The 23,765-nt window shown below is 43.7% G+C and overlaps 1 protein-coding gene across 1 annotated transcript in view; it reads right to left on the minus strand.

Moving 5' to 3' along the window:
- The window catches only part of GALNT10 (polypeptide N-acetylgalactosaminyltransferase 10), a 79,122-nt gene that overhangs the window by 695 nt on the left and 54,662 nt on the right, over nucleotides 1–23,765 (minus strand). Inside the window, exons 5-11 of the mRNA XM_057412104.1 lie at nucleotides 17,072–17,257; nucleotides 15,114–15,297; nucleotides 14,109–14,226; nucleotides 5,600–5,707; nucleotides 3,561–3,782; nucleotides 2,731–2,847; nucleotides 549–698 (exon numbers count right to left, since the gene is read on the minus strand). Coding sequence (XP_057268087.1) covers nucleotides 549–698; nucleotides 2,731–2,847; nucleotides 3,561–3,782; nucleotides 5,600–5,707; nucleotides 14,109–14,226; nucleotides 15,114–15,297; nucleotides 17,072–17,257 — 1,085 coding nt within the window. The remainder of the gene's footprint in view (nucleotides 1–548; nucleotides 699–2,730; nucleotides 2,848–3,560; nucleotides 3,783–5,599; nucleotides 5,708–14,108; nucleotides 14,227–15,113; nucleotides 15,298–17,071; nucleotides 17,258–23,765) is intronic.

The following is a 23,765-nucleotide window of genomic DNA, read 5'->3' on the forward strand; positions in this document are numbered from 1 at the left end:
CAACAGCATCCAGCCCATCTCACACCTCCACTGGGATGGTCTAAAGCTCTGTCTGAAACTAGGTTCTCCAGCCTACAGTGCAGTGGCTGCTGCAGTTGCTCCTGACACTATGCATATAAATTACTAGGACAAAGCATGTAGTCAAGGACTTCTTTACCTGTTGCCCACAAAAGGGCTTCTTAATAGGGGGATGAATTATCTACTTTTGGTATGACCTTTAATGTTGAGAATAACCCAATAAACACAGCATACCTCTTGGCAAACAGGTTTTGCAAGGGTATTGCATCACCTCATTGCCAGCTGTGGGCAGGACTGCAAGGAGAGTATCCTTCTGCTTAGCAAGCCCTGGAGAAGCAGTCCTCACCATTTCTAACCAGTGGAACAGGGGAGTCACCTCTTTCTAAGCAAGGATAATTAAGGGCACAAAGACAACAGGTTGTCTCTTACTGCAGCTGCATGAAGGGAAGGAATAGAACAGGAGTGGTGATATTTTAAGGAAAATTGCCTGTAGGCACTGAAGTTGACACTTTAAATGAGAACACACTCACTTTTCGGTATCTCCAGAGCTGGTTCCCCTTCATTCCATGACAATCATAGAGGGTCACAGGGCTGCTGTGGGAAATGGCATCAAAGCAGAACTTCTTAGTGTGCTGAGGATCCCCAGGACGGATGTCTTCCCTCCAGCTGAAGGTGAATACCTGCTGGGACAAACAGGACCCTCAGGGTGGCTGGTGCTGGGCATAGTGCTTTCACCCGCAGAATGACAGTATCTGAGAGAGAAAAAACACTTCCACCTCTGGGGACAGGGAGTGCTAACTAGGGGAGGCTAAGAGCTACCTCGTGGACTGCCACACAGCATGCTAAATGAGACTGTGCTGCTGCAAACAGCCATGCTAGTTAGCTTGGGTACTAATAGCAGCCCTGAATGTCTCTGCAATGCAGACATACATCATGGATTAAGTGAGCAGCTGACCAATTACAGCCTTTCACAGTGAGCAAAAAAGGCAGAGAGCTACAAGAGCTCAGAGTTAACAGTGGCAGTAAACACCTACGTCTGCACAGACAGCCTGCAGTCACCTTGAGAAGAGTCTGTCCGACGTCTTCTGGGACAAGAAACCAGGAGCCCACAGCTCCCCAGCCCACCCCAGAAGGGCAAACATTAGGGCAGTGCTTCCTGGTGCTCTCTTCCACTGTCCCTGCAATGATCTTTTTCAGGTGAAATTAAAGCAGGGATACTACAGAAGAGAAAGGTTTTTAGCTCTAGTAATAAGGCATAACCCATGCTTGGCAGTGCTATGGCCTTGATGAAAACTGCCAGATGTCAGCACACATGGCTTGGAAATCCCTGAACCATGGGGTTGAACCATGGGCAAAGAGGTGGTGAAGCACTACCACACAACATGGCTCTGCTCCTTGCCCTCCCCCTGTGACATTAGCTTTTGGCCATGGTTTGACACAGCAGAGTGGTTTAACTGAACCCTCAGTCTGACAAGCATGGCTTGGCTGAAGACATGTTTTAAGCATCACAGGACTAAATTCCACAACTTGTTTAAAGGCAGGCACTGGTGTCAACCTTTTGCTTCATGCCTTGACAAGAACAGCATCTCTGGCAAGGGTGCAAGTGCCCTCTTGTGACCAGCACCAGCCAACGTGGTTCTAGCCAGCACGCCTCCCTGTCAGTGCCTGAGGGGAAGGGCTATTCTGTGGGCTCCTTTTGGAGCCATGTGGAAGAATGGTCCTCTCTTCAGAGATACCTCATAGGGCAGTAGGACAGACCTCTAATGAATAGGGTGCTCCTACTTGAAGCAGCAAGGCCAAGAACTTTTGCCACAGTTCTTGTTCCTATTTCTCTTTTAAACCTCTTGCAAAAGAAATTACCACAACCGTTTAGGCTCCATGCTACGCAGAAGTTCAATCACATTATGCTCCTAAACACTAATTGTTCAAGATCCTCCTCATGGAACAGAGGCTTAGTTTTGGACTGCCTGAGTAAATTGTTTTCGTTTCAAGCGTTCATGCATCAGAACTGATATGCAACAACCCTTTGTCTCCTACCACTGAGGCCATTCCCCTGAAGAGTTATGCATGGCTCTGTAATAGAGGCATTGTTTTCTTGAGCTTTTCTCAGCTCAGATGCCACAGTTTAGACAAACTAATATTTCCCTCCCTTTTCTTACAATAAAGCTGTCGTTTCTGGCACCTTATATGTTGAGAGGGTGAATCTATAGCCTGGCCGGTTTCATATCTCTCCAGCAATGGTTGGGCGTTTATAATGCATTTGCCTCCTGTCAGAAGGATGATAGTAAGCGGTTATTGAATGCTCCTGCAGGTTCATTAATATGCATGATGCTCCTCCATCACTTCTCCCAGCACAACCTTTGAAGTTAATATTCACTTTGTTACATATTACAGCTGCCTTGTTACTGGTTTATTATTTTGGCATATTGTTTTCTTGTGCTCCCTTTTGTTCGCTCCCAGAACCTCAAAGTGGAGGTGAAAGCGCTGCACAAAGCCTACCAGGCTCCAGACCCTGCCACAAGCACAAACCACATCCTGCTACAAGCCCACCAAGTATAATTAGCACATGAGCCTTGGGGTGTACAACACCCTCCCTTCACCTGACAGTGCTCTGCAATGACGTTTCTTCTCAAACATTCATCATGAAGTTCTTATAACTTCTCCCTCCCCAAATTAATTTAGGGGCTGATGATTTATCAAAAGGACCGTTACCTGCACGTTGTTCCATGCTGCCTCTCCTCTGTCCTTCACACAGTTTTCTAGCCTCAGTGGGGATCCCAGGGCTCCATGCTTAGTATCCACACACAGTCCAGTTCCTACATTGCGTATCTGAAATGGTAAGTTGGACATTGAATCTCCTTCCCTTACCAAGTGATAGGAAAGAAGCCTTGAATTGCTTTAAATAGTGGCAGTATTTGTATGAAGACCGCTTTAAGATTCCTCACTTCACCATGTATCTGAGCTGGCAGATGACAGCTAGAAGAAAGCACAGCAATTCAAAAAATGGAGGTACAGAAACCTCCAGGACACAGCAAAACCCATTAACTACAGGACTGCAGAGCCCACTGTGTTGTTGTGTGTAATAATCTACGACTTCACTCCTGGGGCAATTCTTTTCCCAGAACACAGCAGACTTCCAAGAACAGGGATGTTTTTCCTGGCTTTCAGATGGGAAAGCTAAGGAGCAGAGCAGCTTAACACAGTTGTGTAGCCTTTGGAAATAGCACTGCTTAGCTGCTGCCTCTCTCTAGCCCTCCCTGTTGGCATGTTCTGCCTTCTACAAAGCACACAACATGCAGAACAAGCCCAATCTCTATTCTCTCTGTAGCTGTGCACTGATAGAAACGGCTGCCTAACTGCCTTCTTTGATCAAGACCAGCGTAATGGTAGGGGAGTTCTGGTCTTTGAAACACATCAAGCAGGATCTTTGAACACTCACTTGCCACCTCACAGCAAACTGCTTACTGGAGCCCAGGGGTACAACAACCTTAAACCAACCTGCAGCCTGTTTGCCCACTGCAGGCTGCACAGCACAGACTTGCCTCTCCCCAGGCGGCTGCTGGAGGCTCCACTGGCGGGTAGAACTTTGGCAAGTCCCACGCGACCTCGTTCATGAACCACTTGAAGCTTTTGCAGTTGAGGTTGTTGCGGAGCTCCTTCTGAGCCGCCACGTCCCCTGCAGAGAGGTGCCGGTACTCCGGTCTGCGCTGGTAGATGTACTCTGCGTACTCGTCCATCCACACCTCTGCCACCCGCTTCAAGTTCTGTGTGGGTAAGAGCCACGTGTGAAAAACCAGAGGGAAAAGCACCTGAGAATGCTCTGCACAAGCTACTGACATTAGCATTCAGAACAGCTCTGCTGCTTGCGCTCGGAAAGGATTTTCATGCACATCCACTCTTTCTGCCCAGCTTCAGGATGAAGATTATTTTTATTATTCTCTAGTTCCAAGGGACTTTTTGAAACATTTGGAGTTGAGGTCAAACCAGAATCCTGGCACTTGGCCATTATACCTAGTGCCTTGTGGCTAAGAAAAACAACATTAATCAAAGGCTTTTCTTTTTCTTCCCTTTTTTTCTTTCTGTGAAGAAGCTACTCACAAAATGACGCTGGTTAAATACCGCTGGACATTCAAAGGTCCCTGACAGAAAGCTGCTTTCTTAAATCCTTTTTATTGCATCTTCTAACCCATCTAGGAATGGGATTTGCTGTACTCCCTTCTGGAAAGCTTCAGTTCTCAATACTCTTTCTTACCACTATTTTTCAGTTTTCTTGAGTAAAAAGCTGTTTAAGAGAAACCCTGAGATACCACAGTAGTACAGAGCTTCAGGTGATGACCCTTCAGAACAGAAGCAAAGGGCTTTACCTCCTAGCAGCAGTGTATTTCACGTATCGCTGTAAAACTTAACCCACTGTGCAATTCCAACCCAGCAGTGAACACTACCCTGTGGAGATACCCACCACCCTACTGCTCGTCACAACACACTCAAGAGATTGTTGGACCTTGGTCTGCTCTCTGGCAACAACAGGCACATAGTTGGTCACCATTGTTGGTGACCCAGCAGCACTGCCTACCTTGCATGAATACAGTCAGTCCAGCAATGGCCATTTACTACCAAAAACTGAGGACACTGAGAATGAGCAGTGTGCTGACCCTGCCCCAAATGCAGCCTACATACAACTTAAGGTGACTGTATGATCTTAGATGCCAAGAGACAGCCTCTTCTACACCCTTCTGCCATCCCCTTCCAGCACTGTGAGTATGCAAGAGCCGAATACTGAATCAAAAGAAATATAGCTCCTTCCTGAAGGGATGGCACAGAGAGGAGAGCACTCTATCGCTCTGACAGGTCATTGCTGGGCTGAGTAATATATCTATAACTAGGGTGATACCATTAAACAGGGAAGCATTTTAACACTGTGCAAGCCACAAGCCTGCGGAACAGCAGGGCACATCTTGCGGTTTTTACTCATGCAGCCTTTCTGCTCCTATGATTTTTTGCTCCCACCAGAGGGCAATGCAGTCCCTTCCTAATTTGGAAATTAACGGGAGAGATCTAACGCAGGTAGGCAACAGCTCTGTCCTCTTTGGACTACACTAGAGTAAGAAATAGGACAGCACAAAACATTCTATTGTGGAAAATTACAGCTTGCCCATTCAGTGGTCTGTGATGCTTGAAGCTGAGAGGTCTTTCAAGCTCCAAAACACAATCACCACACTGAAGCCTGCTGCTCTGGGGGAGCACAGCTATAAAATGACTGAAGTATTATGCAGATAAAGCCGTATCTCGTTTGTATTGGTAACTCCATAGCCAGTGCCTGATTGCAAAAGTCCATTCCTAACACCCAGCAATGGCTGATGTCTAGAGCATAGAGCTGCCTGCACATGAGTCTGCAGCTCCTTGGCACTCTTCCTTTTGTGATACACATCCTCCACTGCAATACTGCTCAATTTGACCACCATACAAACACAATTTATAGACTATAAAGTCTACATTTGCCTCCCATTGTGGGATGAGAGGAGACAACAGCACGGTCGATTGCAGTCAGACATCTGTCACGGGTAATGCCATTGCCACTTACTCTGGCCAGGCTGACTCCTGTTGGAACCTTGTATGGAACATATTTTCTGTAGATATGACCAACTCTAGAGCAAGGGATGTCCTCCATGCGACCTCCACACATCCATACCTGTGGAACAGCAGAGATACAGTTTCAGTCTTGATTATATGGAGAAAAATGAAGAACAAAAAAAGACTTTCAAGTCACGAAAAAGCTTAACCCAGACTTTTTACTTTAAAGTACACCCTCTCCCAAAGAACCTCCCCTTCTTGCTTTAGTCTCAAATCCTGTAACTATCTGCTTAGAGCCATGCAGCAAGCCTTGATTTAGCACAAGTGCTATCAAGCCCAATAGTCAAACAGTCCAATTTTGCATTCTTTAGCGAAAGGAACAAAAACAAAAAACTACCCAGAAAATAGCACACAGCACACTTTAAATTGATATATGTTATTACAGCAATAGTAACCACTGTAGTTAAACTGGACTGCCATACAAGACCTGGGTGCAGGCTGTGTAAAAGGGCGGCCATCTCTACAGTACTGGTCCTATGTTATGCAAGACACTCCAGGGAATTCAGAAGCCTGTTCAAGTGCCAGAAAGCAGAAGAAACATTTTCCTGTGGTTATCACTGCTTTCAGGTGGTTTCAATGCTGACATGCACTCACTGCTTTGCAGCCTTACAATTAAGTGGAAATCACTGCCTGGTGAAAACACAATTAGCTTTAAGAAAGCCCTCAGAAAGTCACTGCAGCACACTGCTAGTTAAGAAAGACTACCCTGATGCTTGGTTAATGTCTAGATTTGGGCCCAGAAATTTCTTTTCCCGTCTGGGAAAATTTAATTCTTTGCCATCACACTGCAACAACCTTCTTTTATTCCTTATTTATGTCATGGATGTAATAGTTTTGTCCAAATGAAACCAAAGGAGATGTTTCATGAATCAGCCAATCTACTTCATTAGATCTAAGAATTACATTCATACGCACTTCCCAGAGATATCTAATGAATACTTAGAAGGTATCCTTCTGTATGCAAAACAACTGACTTACTGAATTCTTGAAGCACGACACTGTCTTGCCCTTCAATTTGTCCCCAGATCTTATGTTAATGCCCCGAAAGCAGGACTATTTAAGGAGGTCTGCTGGTGCTGCAGGCTTGATGCGGCGTTCCCGATCCCTCCATTCACTGTGGCTAATTTGAGCCACCGCAGTTCATTGTACAATGAGCTTAGTCAACAGCTTCACACATAGCAGGCAATTCCATTAATATTCGACAGTGACAATATTAAATACTTAGCTCAGAAGAGAAATATTTGGCCAAGGCTGCTGCATAATTATTTGCTCTGACACTAAAGTCCTCTGGAGTTTCAGCTCTGTCTACTGGCCCTAATAATTATAGTCATTTGCTGACTGCGTATAACTTAATGGAGGTTGGTTGCTCTCAGTTAGGGGGATATTTTTCACAGGCAACTTCTAAAGTTCAAGGTACTTAATTACAAGCAGTTATAGTGAGAGAGACAAGAAGGAAGTTGACAAACACTCCTTCTACAGAATTTCATTCCTTTTGTCCCTGCTGTGTCTCGAAAAGCTGGTACAGAAGAGATGAAGACAAAAAAAGAAACTAGCACCCGGCGGTTTTGAAGTTTCCAGTGGAATTAGAAATGCTGCTTATGCTGTGCTTTTTGCTGCAGAGGGCCACAGTGTGATTTCTCTGCTAGGGAATTAACAGATAGACCGAGAAAAGAAGAGTTTGGGGATGTTTCCTGTGACAGAAATGGTTGGCACAAGAGCTGCAGCAGATCTGGGAGCTATAAAAGACTGCAGGAATAGCTGAAGGACCCTAGAGCTCAGCTGCACAGACACACACACTCAACAACCTGATTCTGAGCCTGTGCACTGCACCCTGCATCAAGAAAGCCCTATCTGTGCACATGCAGCTGCATTTTAGTGCAACACAAGGGTATGCAAACAGCAGCGTGTGATCCTTGCTGCCTCACCTGCCCCTGATCTCTAAGGAAAGGCTTTCAGCAGGCCACATTGAATACACATTTCTGAAAACACGACTTCCCTCCTGTGAGAAACAGCCCCCTGCAGTCAGTGTGCAGCTAGAGAGAACACTGTCCTTGCACTGCAGATCTTGTGAAGCAATACTACAGGCAGCCCTTACCAGCTGAGCAGTACACTGGAGAGGCACGGGCTATGGGAAGCTAGATACAACTGACCTTATGCTGGGCCAGGAACTCCAAGCAGGTACAAGAGTCCAGGCACAGAAGACAACATTACATGAACAAATGTAAAGATATGATAAGAAAAGCTTCTTAACCGAGTTACTGAACAAGTACAATCCAAGACCAGTTTTACACACTCCTTTTCTAATCTTGCTTTAAAATATTTACTCCCAAATGATGCTGGGATTACCAGTGCTGCATGGAGGCAACAGGAAGCTTCCTAATTCCCCCTAGCGGAGCTCAGTGACCCTTTCAAGGTATTTTGCCAACTCAGTGCCTTTTTACCATTGTCTTATGCTGCAAGTGACAGTCTAGCGCTTACAGTACAAATCTAATTTTAAATGCATGCTTTCCATTCATTCATTGCTGCTTTGATTTATTTTATTAGTGAGCTTCTTTGTGTGGTGACAGAACTCATTACAACCTCCATAAAGACAATTACCAGTCCTTATCTATAAAACTGGAAGAAGGGGGGAGAGGGAAAGAGCGTGACATGCATTGGTAAAACAGAGCTAACAAAAGCATTAGAAAGTTAAAGGTCAGGTGAATCACATCCAGAGGTCTGTCAAAGAGTAACTGCTAGTGAAGCAAACCCAAACCAGCTGAGTGGATGCTTCCACTCAGTGATATTTGGTTGATTTCAAACAAGGGTGCAGCTCACACCAGAACTTACACTGCTAAAAACACAGCTTTGTCAAACAGCTGAAACAACACTGGCCTGTGGGGCAGCACCTTGTGCCTTCGTGGTAACACTGACTGACACGTACTGTGTTCTCCTTAGGCCAGGGGAGCCAGTTTTGTGTTGCTTTACAGCAGGGTGAGATAGTGCCTCATCTCCCCGGCTGACACACTGCAAACATCAGAGCCTGAACTTCACACCGTTAATTTCAATCAGCCCTTTACTAGAATGCCGTAAGAACAGGAATTAAAGCTGGTCAGGCAGACAGTGCTTTATACAATGATCTAATCAGATCTCATTAAGAGAGAACAGGAAACTTCCCTTCCTCCTCAAGCACCAATTCTACCAATCTACATGTCAAGCTAGGAATCTCAGAGCTGACAGATCTGCTAGAATTAAGGGAAAGCCTGCCTACACTGACGTCAATGTGCACACTGCAACAGGTTTTTCTTAGGGCACAATCTCAGCCTAAAAATTAAACATATAAGGGAAGTAAAATAACAATAGCAGTGATATTACTCCCATCTTCTTAGTGTCCTGGAGAGCAACTCCATATTCATAAAACAACTCAAGAGCCTTTGGCTCAACTAGCATGCTATGAAAGCACAAGATAATATGCCACCTATTCTCTACATGGGAATGTTACGCTGATCCAGTTCCCTTCCTGCTATGTCAGAAAACAATATCATGTAAGACAGCTGAACCTCTCCTCTCAAGCACCCAATACAATACTGCAGTTGGCGTGTGAACGCAATTATCTGGGTATACAAGGTTTATGGTTTCCGTGATGAGGTAATGCTTCCCAAGAGAGGGAAAACATACAAAGTCATACAAGTCAAGCCTTGAAAAGAAAGCTGCTTCTGCAAGCCACAACAGAAACAAAGACCACGGGATGAAGCAATGGAGAGAAACTGGCTTGTCGGAACACATACTGGAAGGTGGGAAGAAAAGGGCACAGCGGATAAGTCAAGGGGGTTCTCTGCATAACAAGGTAGATGACAGGATGAAAGCAAGGGCAACCAATAATGCAGGAAGATCATAATCCTCAGCACTGTAAGCATCAGCTATTCTTGCAGCTGGGACTTTCTGCTCTATAAGAGATTAAGGCAGCTCAAAAGGCACTGGGATCTATGTGTTTGCACAACGCCTGCTCTCACACAATGTACACCAGCATGGCCCCTCCTCACCGTCTGGAGTATCTGAGAGTAATGATAGCAGTTTCCAGTAATCACCTTCCAGAGAGTGGAGGGGTCCGCTTTCCTGCTGCTGCTTGGCAGGAGGCTACTCTGGAGCCTGAACCAAGCACACAGTGTGAACAGAGGCCAAAAACTCAAGTCAACAGTCTGAAACTGATAGCTGCATCACCAGTTAGGGAGGGAGAAGGAAGACACCCCGTACTACAGCCGAGAGCCTTAGAACTGAGCAGCATGTGCTGGCTTAAAACAACCACAAAAAAAGCAGCAGGATGCCCGGCCTGTTTCAGTTTGGGCAAACGTGAGCTGCTGGAAAGTGGTGTAAGGATGTGCCTGGAATAAGCATTGGAAGCTCACAATCAGCACTAACTTAATATACAACTAGAAACGCTGTCAGAAGCGATCCCTTGGCACCTGCACCCTGACCTCATACCTACCAGAGGCAAAACATGCATCAGAAATGTGCGGCTGGCATGGGGCAAAGAAGATGCATATGCGAACAGAAGCTACAGAGCACTTGGATCTGTTGGAAAACAAGTGACATGTTTTATACAAACCATGCTGGCGCTTTGGGAAAAGGATCTGGAAAAAATGCAATGATCTACAATCACCAGAGTAAGTGCAGTGGATATTTACTATTGCTGAAGCACAGAGTGATGCCCAGGAATATTGTCCATCTCTTATGCCTTCCCCTTATCTGCTCTTCTCAGGCCAACTGTCAATACAGCTTGTTTGCACCAAGCCCTCTGCATTTTATGAAGGCTTTACAATCTCTAGATTACAAGACAAACATTTCTCAAACTGAAATGATCGATCGCCCAGCGAGGGATGTCCAGACTTACTCTCTGTTCCTGAAGTACAATGTACAAATAAAGGACTCAGAACCACTCATGATCTGAGGTACAAAGTATCTATATTTATGCCTGTACAAGTCAGAAACATCACTTTTTCCTCTTCTGTTTCCCCATACCCCCAAAAATCCATATTTAAGGAAGAGAGGCATAAAGCAGTTTAGTGAAGATTGAGTAAGCCAAACAGAATAGAAGCTACAAAAATACTGGAAGAGAGGCAACATGATCACAAGTAAAACAGCGTAGATAAGTGCTGTATAGGGTAGCATTTGCAATAAGGAAGAGTTTAACTGCTTCATAGATACCGCTCCAAATCAAAAGCAATAATCTCAAAGAAAATGAAGTGGTTATGAAGGCAGCAGAATGTAGGATTATGCAGGAACATCGAGAAAAATCAGAGCTATTAAGCTGTGTTTAGAAGAGGAAAGACACGTTGTCACTTGGGGCATTCAGTTTTGCTCACATCATTGCAGAAAGACACAAAAAGACCAGGGAAAACTGTAAGAGAGCAGAGGTATGGGAGTGACTCCCAAAAGCAAAAATACCCCTCAACAGAATCCACCGAACAGAGAAACTACAGCTGTAGGGCGAGGAGCAGTGGAGAGGAAAGGTACCAAGTGCCACACAGAAATAGCTGTAAACACTTGTTTACCCTTTCTTCAAAATACAAGCATGTATTCAAAGGTCAGCATCTGGCAATCCACTGAGATGGATGGTGCTTACAGCACTGATATGAATGGTGCTTACAGCAGGCAGCTCTGCAGACCCGTTTGCCTGGAGCATCCCACAAACAGGGTTCAGGGAAAAATGAGGCTCCTTTGAACAAGGGCAATGCCTGCAACTAAAATGCAAGACTGAAATCTTCCTGTTGCATCTGGTGATGACCTGAGGCAGGAAACCCCCTGACCTGTAGAAGTAGTTGGTTATGGGCACTGAGCTATTTTGGATATACACAGGTCAAGAGGAGGAAGCAGCACATGCTTTCTTCTTAAATATGGAATGGATGCATTGATTCAATTTCTAATTTAGAAATTGCTGTTTTAAGGGATTGAGAAGACCCAGAAAACTACAAACCAGCAGTTATGGTTGGAAGGCTTGTTTCTAATTTAAAGTTAGCCTACATTTTTTGGTCCCTCCAGCATGCTACGTTTTCTAGTGATGTCTGGGGTATGCATTTCATACAAGGAACAAGGCTTCTATCAATAGTTTGATGCATCCTCCAGCTAAATATATTAGCTGAGGTGCTAAACACTGATGGTTTCTTTGTCAGCTTGCCTTCAGATGGAAGTTTCTTCTGAGAAGGAAGCAGAGCCAGGCGATGACAGGAATACGTATGATCTCAAAACAGAAAGGCAAGAGGCTCCTAAATAAACTTCTTTATTTCCAGTCTCTCAGCAACAGAGCCCCAGGTTTTAAAATAAAGGCAGAAAACCTGTAAAGAACAGGTTTCTCCGTACATGGCCAAAAAGAATATGCTTAAGGAAAACAATCCCTACTCGTGGTGAGGCTTGAGACGGCTGCATCTGATGCAATGGATCAAAAACCAGCAGTACAAAAGAATACCTGCACCCACAACTCCCAAGCCAGGAATGGGTTCTTTGTTAAAGGTCTGCTGTCAGTCTGGCACCCTTAGAATCTGAATTCCCATTAGATAATAAATAATGTGAAAGCAGGTACCCCACATCTAAAGCCAGAGCTCTACATTATTTGACAGTGCCTCCAACTACAAAATCTCAGTCTGCTTCTAAAGGTAAAAACGTGGCTCTGAGCTCACCAGGAAATGTCATAGCTTCATAAATTCTGTGAACAAACCTTCTATTCTTGCAGTTCCAGCAGAATTATTACATCTATCAGCCACAGATGAATGTATCAATTTATCTTAATTTCTGAAAATACACTGAGCTTCTTTCAGTTAAAACTTCATTTTTTCCTTATTGCACAATGAAAGAAAAAGGGGGTCTTTGCAGAGATTAATTAAAGCCAATTTATCCCTCCATAAATTACCATCTCTGGACTGAAATAAACCACTGTGTTTCAGAGAGGATAAGCAAACAGATGAATGAAGTAGTCTTATTTCCTGCAGATCGAACAGTGTGACTGCCTGCTGTGGCATTAGAGACAAAGGGCTTCCCCAGCCACTGTCATCACTCTTAGAAACCAGCATTTCCTAAAAGGGCCAAGGGAAAGAGACTGAATATTGCCATTGCCTCCCCTGCAGAGAATGACAGTGTTACACAATTTCATCACATGCAATACAAAGAACTGGCTCTAACTGCAACGACACCTCCAAATAGGGTGCCCTCAGTCCTCTCTTCCTGCTGCCACTACAGAGAAGGGACCTCTGATGTGACTTTATTACTTTGGGTTTGCTTGTGAGCAACACAAACAATGGCAGAGAAGATTCTGTCTTCAAAACAGTGTCTCTTTTTCCCTATCATTTGCTGTACAGTAAGCAGCACACAGTGGGTATACACAGTAACATGGCTGGCTGAATATAGCTGGATATGCCTCTGAATTGCATGGAGGCATTGGGATTTAGCAATCTGTTTTGTAAGAGATCAGCCATGACTTGTTTGTCAGGGGAGATATGAGGAATTTTAGCTGCTGAAGCTAAACTGTGCCCTATCTGCTACCGCACTGCTACCATCTTCTGGCCCCATGCAGTGGTCAACTAGCTTAGGTCAGTAGCATCCAGACACCTGTAAAGTTATATATTTAACCTGTGAAAGAGAAACCACATAGCAGCCCAAACAGTTTAATGCAGAAGTCTTTACTCAGCTTCCTCTAGACTATGGAAAGGATTCTCATCAGTAAAGAGAAAACTAGCCATCTGCCTTCAGTGGTCTGGGACATCCCAGTGAGCTTCCTAGAATGGATTTCAGAGTGCCACATTCCAAGGTAACACAGGTACCAGAGGTCTTCATGGGTCACAGTGACTCATTACTATTGGTATGCAGTTTTGGCTGTCTAACTCTTTTTTTAAAGCCCTCAACTGAACAGCTGGGTCAATCAGTAAGTGACAGAACTGTCCCTAAGCCAGGCAGTTAATGATCTGAAGTCACTGCCAGCAACAGTGTTGTTATTCCAATTGTTGAGTATTTCTTACAGGGTAATTAATAGTCTCAGTTCCTTGCAGCCAGGAGTCAGATGGACTGACTATAGACAGTACATTATTCTCATCTCTGGGAACTCAAGCTTAAGACTGAGGTACACGGTTGGACAAACACTGAGCTGCCAGAATCCTCCTCCCCTCAAGAAGGAGGGTATTTATCATCTTGCCTGGGTGAGTAGTAAGAAGCCTAAAGCCAGAGAGCTTCACACAAGCTGACTTACCCTTGCTGTGAGGAGTGCGTGCATCTGAAGCTCTGACCACAGAACAGGGGACACCCCGCTAATCATGCTCCAAATTTGACCCTCACAAATGACTGCTCACATCATTGCCGTTTCTTCTGTGTACTATCTTACTACTCCCAGCTCTTTCACCACGCAAAGCAAGGACAAAATAGATCATTCACATTCTGCGCCTCAGAACAATTCTTACTTTTCAAAACAGAAGTAATTTCCAGAGAACATAGCTCACCTTAAAGGATATTTCATATTGCTCTCCTCCCCATATCTCCAGACCTGCATCATACCCTCCCAGCTCCCAGAACCACTTTCTATCGACTGCAAACAGTCCTCCAGCCATTACAGGAGACCTTAAGGAAAAACCAGACTCCATATTACAACACATTCAAAGATACAGATCTCTGGCTAAACATTTAAAAAACAAAGCAAGATTTGACAAATATTCTTTTCACCACCCAGTGTTCCGGTGCCTTTGCAGCCCTATCAGAGCATCAAACAGTTGGTTTTGCATTATCTACCACTTCCCACTTGCAGGTGAGGAGGACCGGACCAGGCTCCCTCCAGAACCAGTCAATGCCTCTCCTCCAACAGTCAAGAGTTCACCATTAAGTGACAGGATATAAGCTCTCCCATTGGGGCCCATATGGTGTACATGGGATACTCTGTCTCAGTAGCACGAGCAAGTCATTGAGCTTGACCTCAAAAAGTGTTGCTGGGGTTTTTTTGGAACACTGCATAACTATAAAGGACAGCAGAACTGTCTCAATGTTGGCAAGCACAGCAACAGCACAACATAACTTGAGCACAGATTTACTTCTGCAATGCACTGCAATCATCAAAATTGCTGTAATTATACTGCTAGTTTTTCTTCTTCCCCCACCTGGGAATGACATATAAGCTGCCATTGGTTTGTTGTTTTTGGCAGAGCATTAGGGATGCTAAGTTATGTTTGAAAGATTTCAGTAATAAATGACCACATTAAACGCTACACATTACAGTTTTAAATGAAATGTTAACTTCTGTGGGAATTAAGGTGGCAAAAAACAGCAGTGAAAAGGACAGTGTTCACAGCTACTACACAATGCATTTCTTTTGGACCAACTAAACAAACAGCTGCCAAAAAGCAAGTAGCTTAACACCAGCTTCTGACTTTTACTACACTGAAGTGTAACCCAACCCTGTAACAGGGTGTTCTTTTGTTAGCTAGCTCTTAGCACACTTCATTTCAGTAACTTACTCAAAGGGATCACTGGGATCAAGTTTCTGTAACTCAGGAGGAATAGGGATCCTCTTGTAATACATCTCCCAGTCAAATGCACCTCGCATTGCGTCTCCAGCCTGAGTCTCATATCCAAAGTGGTCATGATCAATAACATCAATCATTGGGCAAACGATAGTCTTGCGGTTTCGGGCAATGCGATCTGAAGATTGGAGAAACATGTTAGAAAACCTGCACCGGCTGGTTCCTTTGAGCATGAAATTACAGAAGAGAGCATCAAAACACAAAGTTGTCCAAGAATGACATCGTTCCTGTTCTTGCCATTCATTCTTTTGGGAAGATGCTCCAATTTATATCAATTCATCTGGTATTTCTGCATTGAAGCATTCAAGCTTGAACTATTGAGATAAAAACACTAGGTACCCATGCTACAGTGGCCATTACTGTGAGAGTGGTGAGGCAGTGGAACAGGCTGCCCAAGGAAGCGGTGAATGCTCCATCCCTGGCAGTGTTCAAGGCCAGGCTGGACAGGGCTTGGAGCAACCTGCTCTAGTGGACAGTGTCCCTGCCTGTGGATGAGCTTAAGGTCCCTTCCAGCCCAAACCATTCTGTGATTCTATTATCATCCAGGAGCAGAATAGAAAGATACAGGCACACTACCACAGATACCTAAACTGCCAGGCTGAAAACAGACATCCTGTACTTAGTGAACAGTCCTCATTTTAATGAGCAACTGGGATGTGAACCCTTTCTGCACTGATTCAAAGCCAGGGCAATAACCCATCGTAGCACCTACCTTTAAACTGCTGTGCCAGAATCTGGCAGGAAACAATCCAGACTAATGGCATAACTACTCTCAGCAGGCTCAAGAAATGCAAGTGTACCTCCTCCCCTCAACCTTTTCTTCCAACCAAATAATACAACACAGGATTAATTCCTGTGTAAACATCTGGAACTTCTTAAATACTTTATTACTGAGATGGTCTCTAGTTGGAAGTTAACTTTCAGAGCAGAGGCGACAAATGATGTTTTGGCTTCCAATGCACGTCTAACAAATCCTTTTTATGCTTTAAAATTAATGCATACTCTACGTGTTCTCATTTAAATGGCATTTGAGCTAATTCTGTCCTCCTTCCCCGGGGCTCATGAAGCAGCAAATGTTTTATACCATTGTCAGATACAAACTATAGTGAAAGCAACCATATATTACCATCCAGCAATCCTGCTGACAAGTGTAACTAGTTTCTCTTAAACCTCCCCTTGACTATGGGTGCCACAGTTTATTTGACAAAGTCAGACCTCGGAGAGCTTTGACAGATCACTTGCAATAAGGTTGTGAAGGAGCTTGGTAGTGGCCAGAGGCATGCAGGTATCAGAAACAGAAGGCACTGTCCTTTCAATTAGTCATCCCTGAAAACAACAGACGTTGTAAAACTGATGCCTCCTTAAAGATGAAGCACTGCCTTGGAAAGGACTGCATATGCTCTACAAAGACATACCAGCAGCTGTCATTCACAAGAAGTATTTTCCACAGGCTTGCAGACTATGAAGTTAAATATAGTTATATAGGAGAAAAAAATAATACCTAAAATCTACTTAAAAACTGTATGTAAAGATCTTTTCCATTTCATAAAGCCATTCCTCTCTGCAAGCTGCTGAATGACCATGCAGAGCTTAGCCTTCTAGCAAGATATAAATTACTTAAGATTTCATTTAGCAAGGAAATAGAAGAATATAATCTCTGCTTTTTAATTAAGCAGAGCATTTGATAGGGTTGTTGTACAGTGCAGGACTCTAGTACGGAAAAAATTAAAGGCTACAAGTTTCCAGCAATTCACCCAAGCGTTGTGGTTGGTTTGGTTTTGCTTTTAAGACATTTCATCTCCCTTTTGTCCACTTACAGCATGAGGGAAAAGCAGAAGGTGCCAGCTCTTTAGCAGTTCAGTCTTCAGCCATGTACAGCACCACAGGCTTACCTAGCAGAGGCGGCAGCCAGTTCACATTGGCCTCGCAATGGGAATCCAAGAAGGTGATGACATCCCCTATGGCCACAGAGGCCCCCAGCATCCGAGTCCTTATCAGCCCTTCTCTCTTTTTGGTTCGGAGGATTCTTACATTTGGGAACTGGGCCATGTAATCCTCCAGGCGTTTCTTCAGGTGTTCTGCATGGAAATGAGAAATTCAAACACTGTAACAATCAATTTCTTAAAAATGCTGTTCCCTCTTTACCAGAAAGAGATGTCTTTGGAAGTATGGCCTGAGCAGTTAACCGATGCAATAACAGGAAAAAGGAAGAAAGAATGATTTCCTTTAAATCCAGGCTTTAAACATAACTGCTTACCCAAGACTCCTGAAGATGCCCCAAAACCTTAGAAGCAGTAAACAACAAAAAGAAGAACTAGGAGAAGACTGAAGAGTGAAGGATGAGAAAGAAAGCAGCAGAGAAAGAGGACTAAGAAACCACACAGCAGAACTCTGGGAGAACTTTATCAGAGCACAGAGTCTATGACACTTCTGTGGAAAACCAAGGTAGCTTAGAAGAGACGCAGGACAATTTACTTTCAGAAGTAAGCACTCAGCAGATTTAAGTTGCTTTGGGTTTCCTCAAATCATACAACATGACCATTTACTCATGCATAAACAAACAGCAAAAAGCCTACTCAGCCGTCCCCCCAAGCCAGCACGGCAGGCATAGCCACTGCATGTGTCGGGATGGCTTCATTAAATGCTTATCAGAGGAGATATTTGCATTTAAATACGGAAATATTTACACTACTGAATATGGACTGGAGCCACATCTGAATTAGCACAGACATTTGTAGTCACCACAATTAACAAGAATTCAAACAGGGGAGCTGCAGAAGATTACTGAGCGATCAAAACAATAGACAGCTTGTTTAGAAGGGGAAAGAAAAAGCTTGGTCTACATAAAGAGTGAGGGGCACACAGCTGTCTTTACATCAAAGACTGAAGCACCAAAGAAAAACCTAAAAATAGGCTAAAAGCTGATACTGGCCTAATGGCTAATGGGTTGATCTGTAGGCATCTGAAGTTTTGACTGACTTGACAGCAAACCCCATTCACAGCGTGCCAGGGACTGTTCATTAATGCACCATCCTATCCACAGCCATCAGCAACCGATCAAGGAAATGAGCCTTGCTAGGCAAAAGCTACTTTGTCAAATCTAAGCAATTAACTAATCTTAAAATCTCACACAACAGAACTTGAATGGAGGCAATCATTCAAATACAAATAACCTCACAGGCTTATTTGCCTTGACTACAGGGAACACATCCACTCCATTCTGTACAGCAGAGTCTTCCTTAGCTTCCAAAGCAGCTATGAAAGGCAGGGGCTGAAAAGGCAGCCAGTGTGAGAACACCCTGAACAGGGCACCAGGGAAGCCAGGTATTGGAGTAAGTCTCTTAAAAGAGCAAAGGGGCAAATAAACTTCACTGAGTTCTAAATTCTCCCCGATGGCGCTGACCCAGCAATTGTGCTTCAGAGTTTTATCAGAGTTTTAGCTACCGGCGGAAAAAAATGGGCAGAATCCCTATGACTAACACACAGCCTGTACCTCCCCTTTGAAGCAGCCATCACCTACCTTCCTTCAAACATCACCCAAATCAACTTTGCTTTTGAGGTATTCCTAGCAAGCTCTTTGCCCTTTTCAAAGCTTTATTTAACATCCCCCAGGATTTTTTTGCTCACAAATGCATTTCAGTGTTTTGCCTGACAAGTCTAATTGTCCCACAGTATCTACGTAGGCTTCCCTGCTCAATAGAGCCCTTAGTGCTTCTCGCTGTCTAGCACGCTCTTCCATCATCCTTTTCAAGTCTCTTTTGAATAGATCCTCTCAAGCAACTAGAAATTTTGTCCACTCAATTATAGGTTTTTTAAATAAGGGCCTTCCATAGAAACTAGATATGTTATTACTGCAGCTGCCTTCATCCTGAAACAGTGGGTAGACTCAACAAGAACAAACAGAAAAGCCACCACCATTGTTAAACATCACAGCTCATCCCTCAGCATTGTTAGTTTATCACAAAGGGTTAGTTCAACAGGAAAGAGAACAAAAACAACCCTCACTTCAAGCATAAATCAGCTAAGCCCAAGACGGAAGGTACACCTTAGTGAATCTACCCAAGAGAAACATGAGAGTGGCTGCTAGTGCTCATAGGTAGGTATAGGAAGGAGGTAACCATCACGCAGATGCTGGGTCTGATTCCCCTAACAATAGCCACTTGTATTATATATGTGTATATATATACATATATATACACACACATATGTATATAGCTATTGTAGCATATATATATGTATGTATGTATATAGCTATTGTAGCGCTTGCAAGATCAGACCCCACAATATTTAAGTTATCTAAACCAGACCTACAAAATCTTAAAAAAAAGTCTTAGCAAGTCCTGTAATATCCAAAGCTCCAAAGGAACGGAAAATCTGTGTGTATTTTCTGCAACTCTTATTTTGCTAGAAACAAGAAAATGAGACTGTGAAAGATTCCAGAAGTCTGTCTTCTACCTGTATAGTGGTTGTTTTAGGTTTTGGCATCATGCACCTTTCTAAACTGTCCTGGTTTGGTGTGCTTTTTCATGTGGGGTGACACCTGAAGGCAGCCTAACCAATTCCTCCAAGGGTATGAGCATAGCCCACCTGAGCCTGCTGCCAGGAAACACAAGCACAGCTTCGGTTCTGGTCTCACACAGGAAGGCACACCAGCAAGTGGACAAAAGTCACTGGACTTGGCCGTATTTGTAGTGATGATGATGGCTGCTCTGCTACACACCAACTGAAGACACGCTGATTTGTATCTATTAATGAACAAGCAGTTAAGAACTGAGAGAATTCCCCATCTTCATAGCATGATAAGAGAAAAGAAGGCATAGGAACCATAGAGTTCTCAGGTGAGTACTCTGCAAAGAGACACCAAGAAGTCTAACCCACTGACTTCCCATTCCATTCCCAAATGCTTAGTTTTTCTTCTTTAGCACTTATTTACTATGTTTCCATAGTAAAAAAAATACCAAAGCATTTCACACTTGCAGCACACAGCCTGCTCTGTGTTGCACTGTTAAGAAATATCTCACACACTAAGAATCTACTTATGCCTCCGATGGCTGGAAGAAGCGAGGAAAAGCTTAAGTACTTACTCCATCAGCATCCATGTGTGATGCAGGGGACACATGTACCAAGTCCTTGAAGCCAAAAGCGATGATGCTCAGATGAGCTGCTCCCAATCACTGCAGAGAAATCCATGCTTGATCGTTGCATTTTATAAGGTTAAGACTGATGTACCATGAACCGCAAGTGAGCAGAATTTATTGTATCTACTTCCCCTTACTAAAGGGTCACAGACTGTGAAGCAACCTCACCAACACATAAAACACAATAAAACATACTTTTCAAAGACAAGGCTTTCTTATCTCCTTATCCCTGTGCTATTCCTGCATCCAACCTGGCCTCCAAACACTTAGAAAACAGTTACTTCATTCTATTACAAATACTGTCGCAATTAAGTCAATTTCTGCTTTTAAAATAATATCTCAGGAAAACAAACAAATGGCATTAACTGCTACAAAATTTTATGAGGCTTTAAAAAATATATTACGGAATCTTGTCACACTGAGTAATTTTTATTACAAGGGCAATTTTCTTTAACGAAAGTTGTTAGGTGAACTGGATGGATTCCAGTGGCTGTGCCTACCCTGGGCAAAGTAAGAGAGCCCAAGCATATAAATGAGAGTAAGATTATCTGCAGATTAAAAGCTAGGCTGGTAGCTTGCTAACAGACTTCGCAATAAACTTGATATACAGCATCTATATTAACAGTACCAGTCAAGAACTACTGCTTTATTTTGAGCTGTAAATAAAACTGTGTGAAGATAGCAGAGAAGCTTCAACAGCCTAACATAAGTGGTCCCAAAGCTGTCAAAATAAGACTTTTCCCCCCCTATATGAAATTCCTATGGTGGTTTTACTGTATTTCATCCTTCTGGCCTCATCATCCATGGCCACCTGCCAGCAGATTGGATGCAACCAACGAAACCAGTTTCCTCTGCCCTGCAGTATCCTGCCTTCTCCTGACATGCTTTGCTTCAGTGTACACACTCAAAAGGCTGAGGATATGAAGACAGGAGAGCCATTGCACTCTGGAAATACAGGGAACCTTCCCCCTCCTGCTGAAGGGCACATGGCACAGGCAGAAAGACGGGAGCACCTGCAGAATTCCCTTTCAAGCAGACAGGGATGGTTTCCCTTCCCTGCAGGTTATTTTACTGTTTTCCATCCACCAAAACCTGAAGTGCAATTGTTCACCTGTTCACAGGTTATCCCAACTCCCCATCCTTACCTTCCCACATGCAGACATGCTTGTTTAAGATTACAAATGAACCCATTCATCTTTACTTAGATACTCAGCCCTAATGTGCTGTTTAACAATTTAAGAATGAATTAGACTTCTTCCCGAATCCATCACAATGTGCAAGCCAAGCCTCCCTGAAATAGAAAGCTCTGCATCACTGAAATTAACTTCTCTCCCTGTTTTGGTGCAGATGAGCAATCCTTTAAATAGCAGAATGTGCTGTTATCCAAACAGGCAGCACTTACACCAGTTTTAAATTTCTTCCAATGCTTTCATGAGCTGATCACTGAAGTTGGTTGGGGGATAATAAACTGATTTAATAAATCCTACTATGAACACCAGTCCCAATAATAGCAAACTGATTAAGCAACCGACAGCTTTCCAAGCTGAATCTTCTTGCAAAGAAAGAAGAAAAGAAGTTGGAAATGAGAGAATATATATCTGAGCTCTGTAGTAAGCTCTTAAAGGGAAGGAGGTCCATGTTCTCACTGCCCATTCTGTATCGGTCCTGGGGCCCAGCACAGCCTCATGAACAAAAACTGGGTGGAGGAAAAAGGGTTTCTGGGCATGGGACAATAGCTGAAAGAGTACAACCCATACAGCAGTCTTTAGATTGTAACAAAGACCAAGAGTTGGGTTCCTCGAAATCTTCCTTTGTTCTCTTTCTGAATGTTTTAAAGCCAAGCTTCCACTTTAGGAACAATGAATGCACAAAAGTGGAAGCATGGGGCATAAGAAATAAGCCAGATTACAAGTTACTGAGGCAGAGACCACTGGTGTGAGGCTGTGCTGTGTGCTTCGATAAACTCAAGTGCCTTAACTCCCGCTGTCTTGTCTGTGTCATCAATCACATTCTGGATTTGCAAACAGAACTTTCTCACCACTTCCTGCACCCTGCAGCACGTATCTGAACCCTGCTCAGTTATGGCTTCAGGAGATACTAAGTACTGAATTCAGAGTCAAAGGTGTAATCTTAAACAAGAAAAATATACATTTGCTAGCATTTGCATAAACGTACTCCCAGACCTTAGGGAAAGTTTAGTAGGCTGCATTTCCAAGCAGGAAAATACATGGGGAATAATAATCTCAGCTATGACATCACCTCTTAAACTCTCAGGAAAGTTCTCCTTGTAAAGGAAGTCTATTCCAATTGTTTCTTCCTGAGGGAATACAGAAAAATCCATTTACTCATCCTTCCTTCATGCTGTAAGGTTTAAACACCTTTTGCTCATTAGGAGCAGTGAAGCCAACCTGTGGTGTTATGCATCACAGTTCTTAAATCCTGCACACTGACTCCCCAGCCAACCCACAGCACCAGTTTTTCCTCCTGTGCTATAAGCCGTATTTCCCAGGGGAATCATTCTCATCAGTTTACTCTTCTCCCTTCCCATTTCATTAAATATGTATCAAGATTAAAGCATCCACTTAGGTTTTTCCTCTTCTGTCGACTACATGTGATCTAAAGAGGTGATTTTGTGACTCTCAGTGATTTTCCTTGTTGATTGCTTTTAACATCACAGAGACTGCTCTGCTGACATCCAAACTCTGCAGGTTTTGGCCTATGTAGCCTCTGCAGCTGCTGAAACAGGAGTGAGCTCCTTGCAGCACACTTAATATTCAACTCAAGCTTAATGTAGCCATGGTGACTAGCAAGAAGGGCATTGCTGTCCCAAATACTGCGCCTTCAACCCGCAGGATCTGTGCCCTCATCTTAAGACCAAGTAAGTGGTTTTGATTATGCAGTTGTTTAACCAAGGGAACGCCTGTGCTCCTGCTTAATGCTACCACACTTCTACTAAATTGATGAACACTGTATGGGCAGACGAAAAACATGAAGACAACCCACCATATCAATAGCATCACCACTTCAGCAGTCTGAGGCTAACACACCACACACTGGTTCAGAATCCTGTGAATTTATATTCCCCTTTCCATAGTAGAGTTACAAATCATGAGAGATCACATCAGTCTTTAATTGCCTTTAATCTACATCACTAAGTGCTTTCTGAGCACTGGAGAGACAAGAAGGGGTGCAAAAGTGTTTCAGAAGTTCGCTCACAGGATAGAATAAACCCAATTGAAAACTACTCCTCTGCTACCCATGGGCTTCGTAACAGAGTCAGAGTAAGCTGTGATTGAGGGGTGTTTGCTTCTTTCGAGCATGTGAGTATACATTCACTGTTGATAGCTATTTACTGGGCTGTATATCATGACATGAACCCAAAGCCTACAGCTGACAGCAAGACAAAGCTTGCCATCATTTAGGGAGATGCAGGCAGATGAAGCGTTAA

This window comes from Pezoporus wallicus, unplaced genomic scaffold (genome assembly GCF_028554395.1).
Source record: "Pezoporus wallicus isolate ANWC-B61680 ecotype Strahan unplaced genomic scaffold, APGP_CSIRO_Pwel_v1 contig_6354, whole genome shotgun sequence".
Classification (NCBI taxonomy): domain Eukaryota; kingdom Metazoa; phylum Chordata; class Aves; order Psittaciformes; family Psittacidae; genus Pezoporus; species Pezoporus wallicus.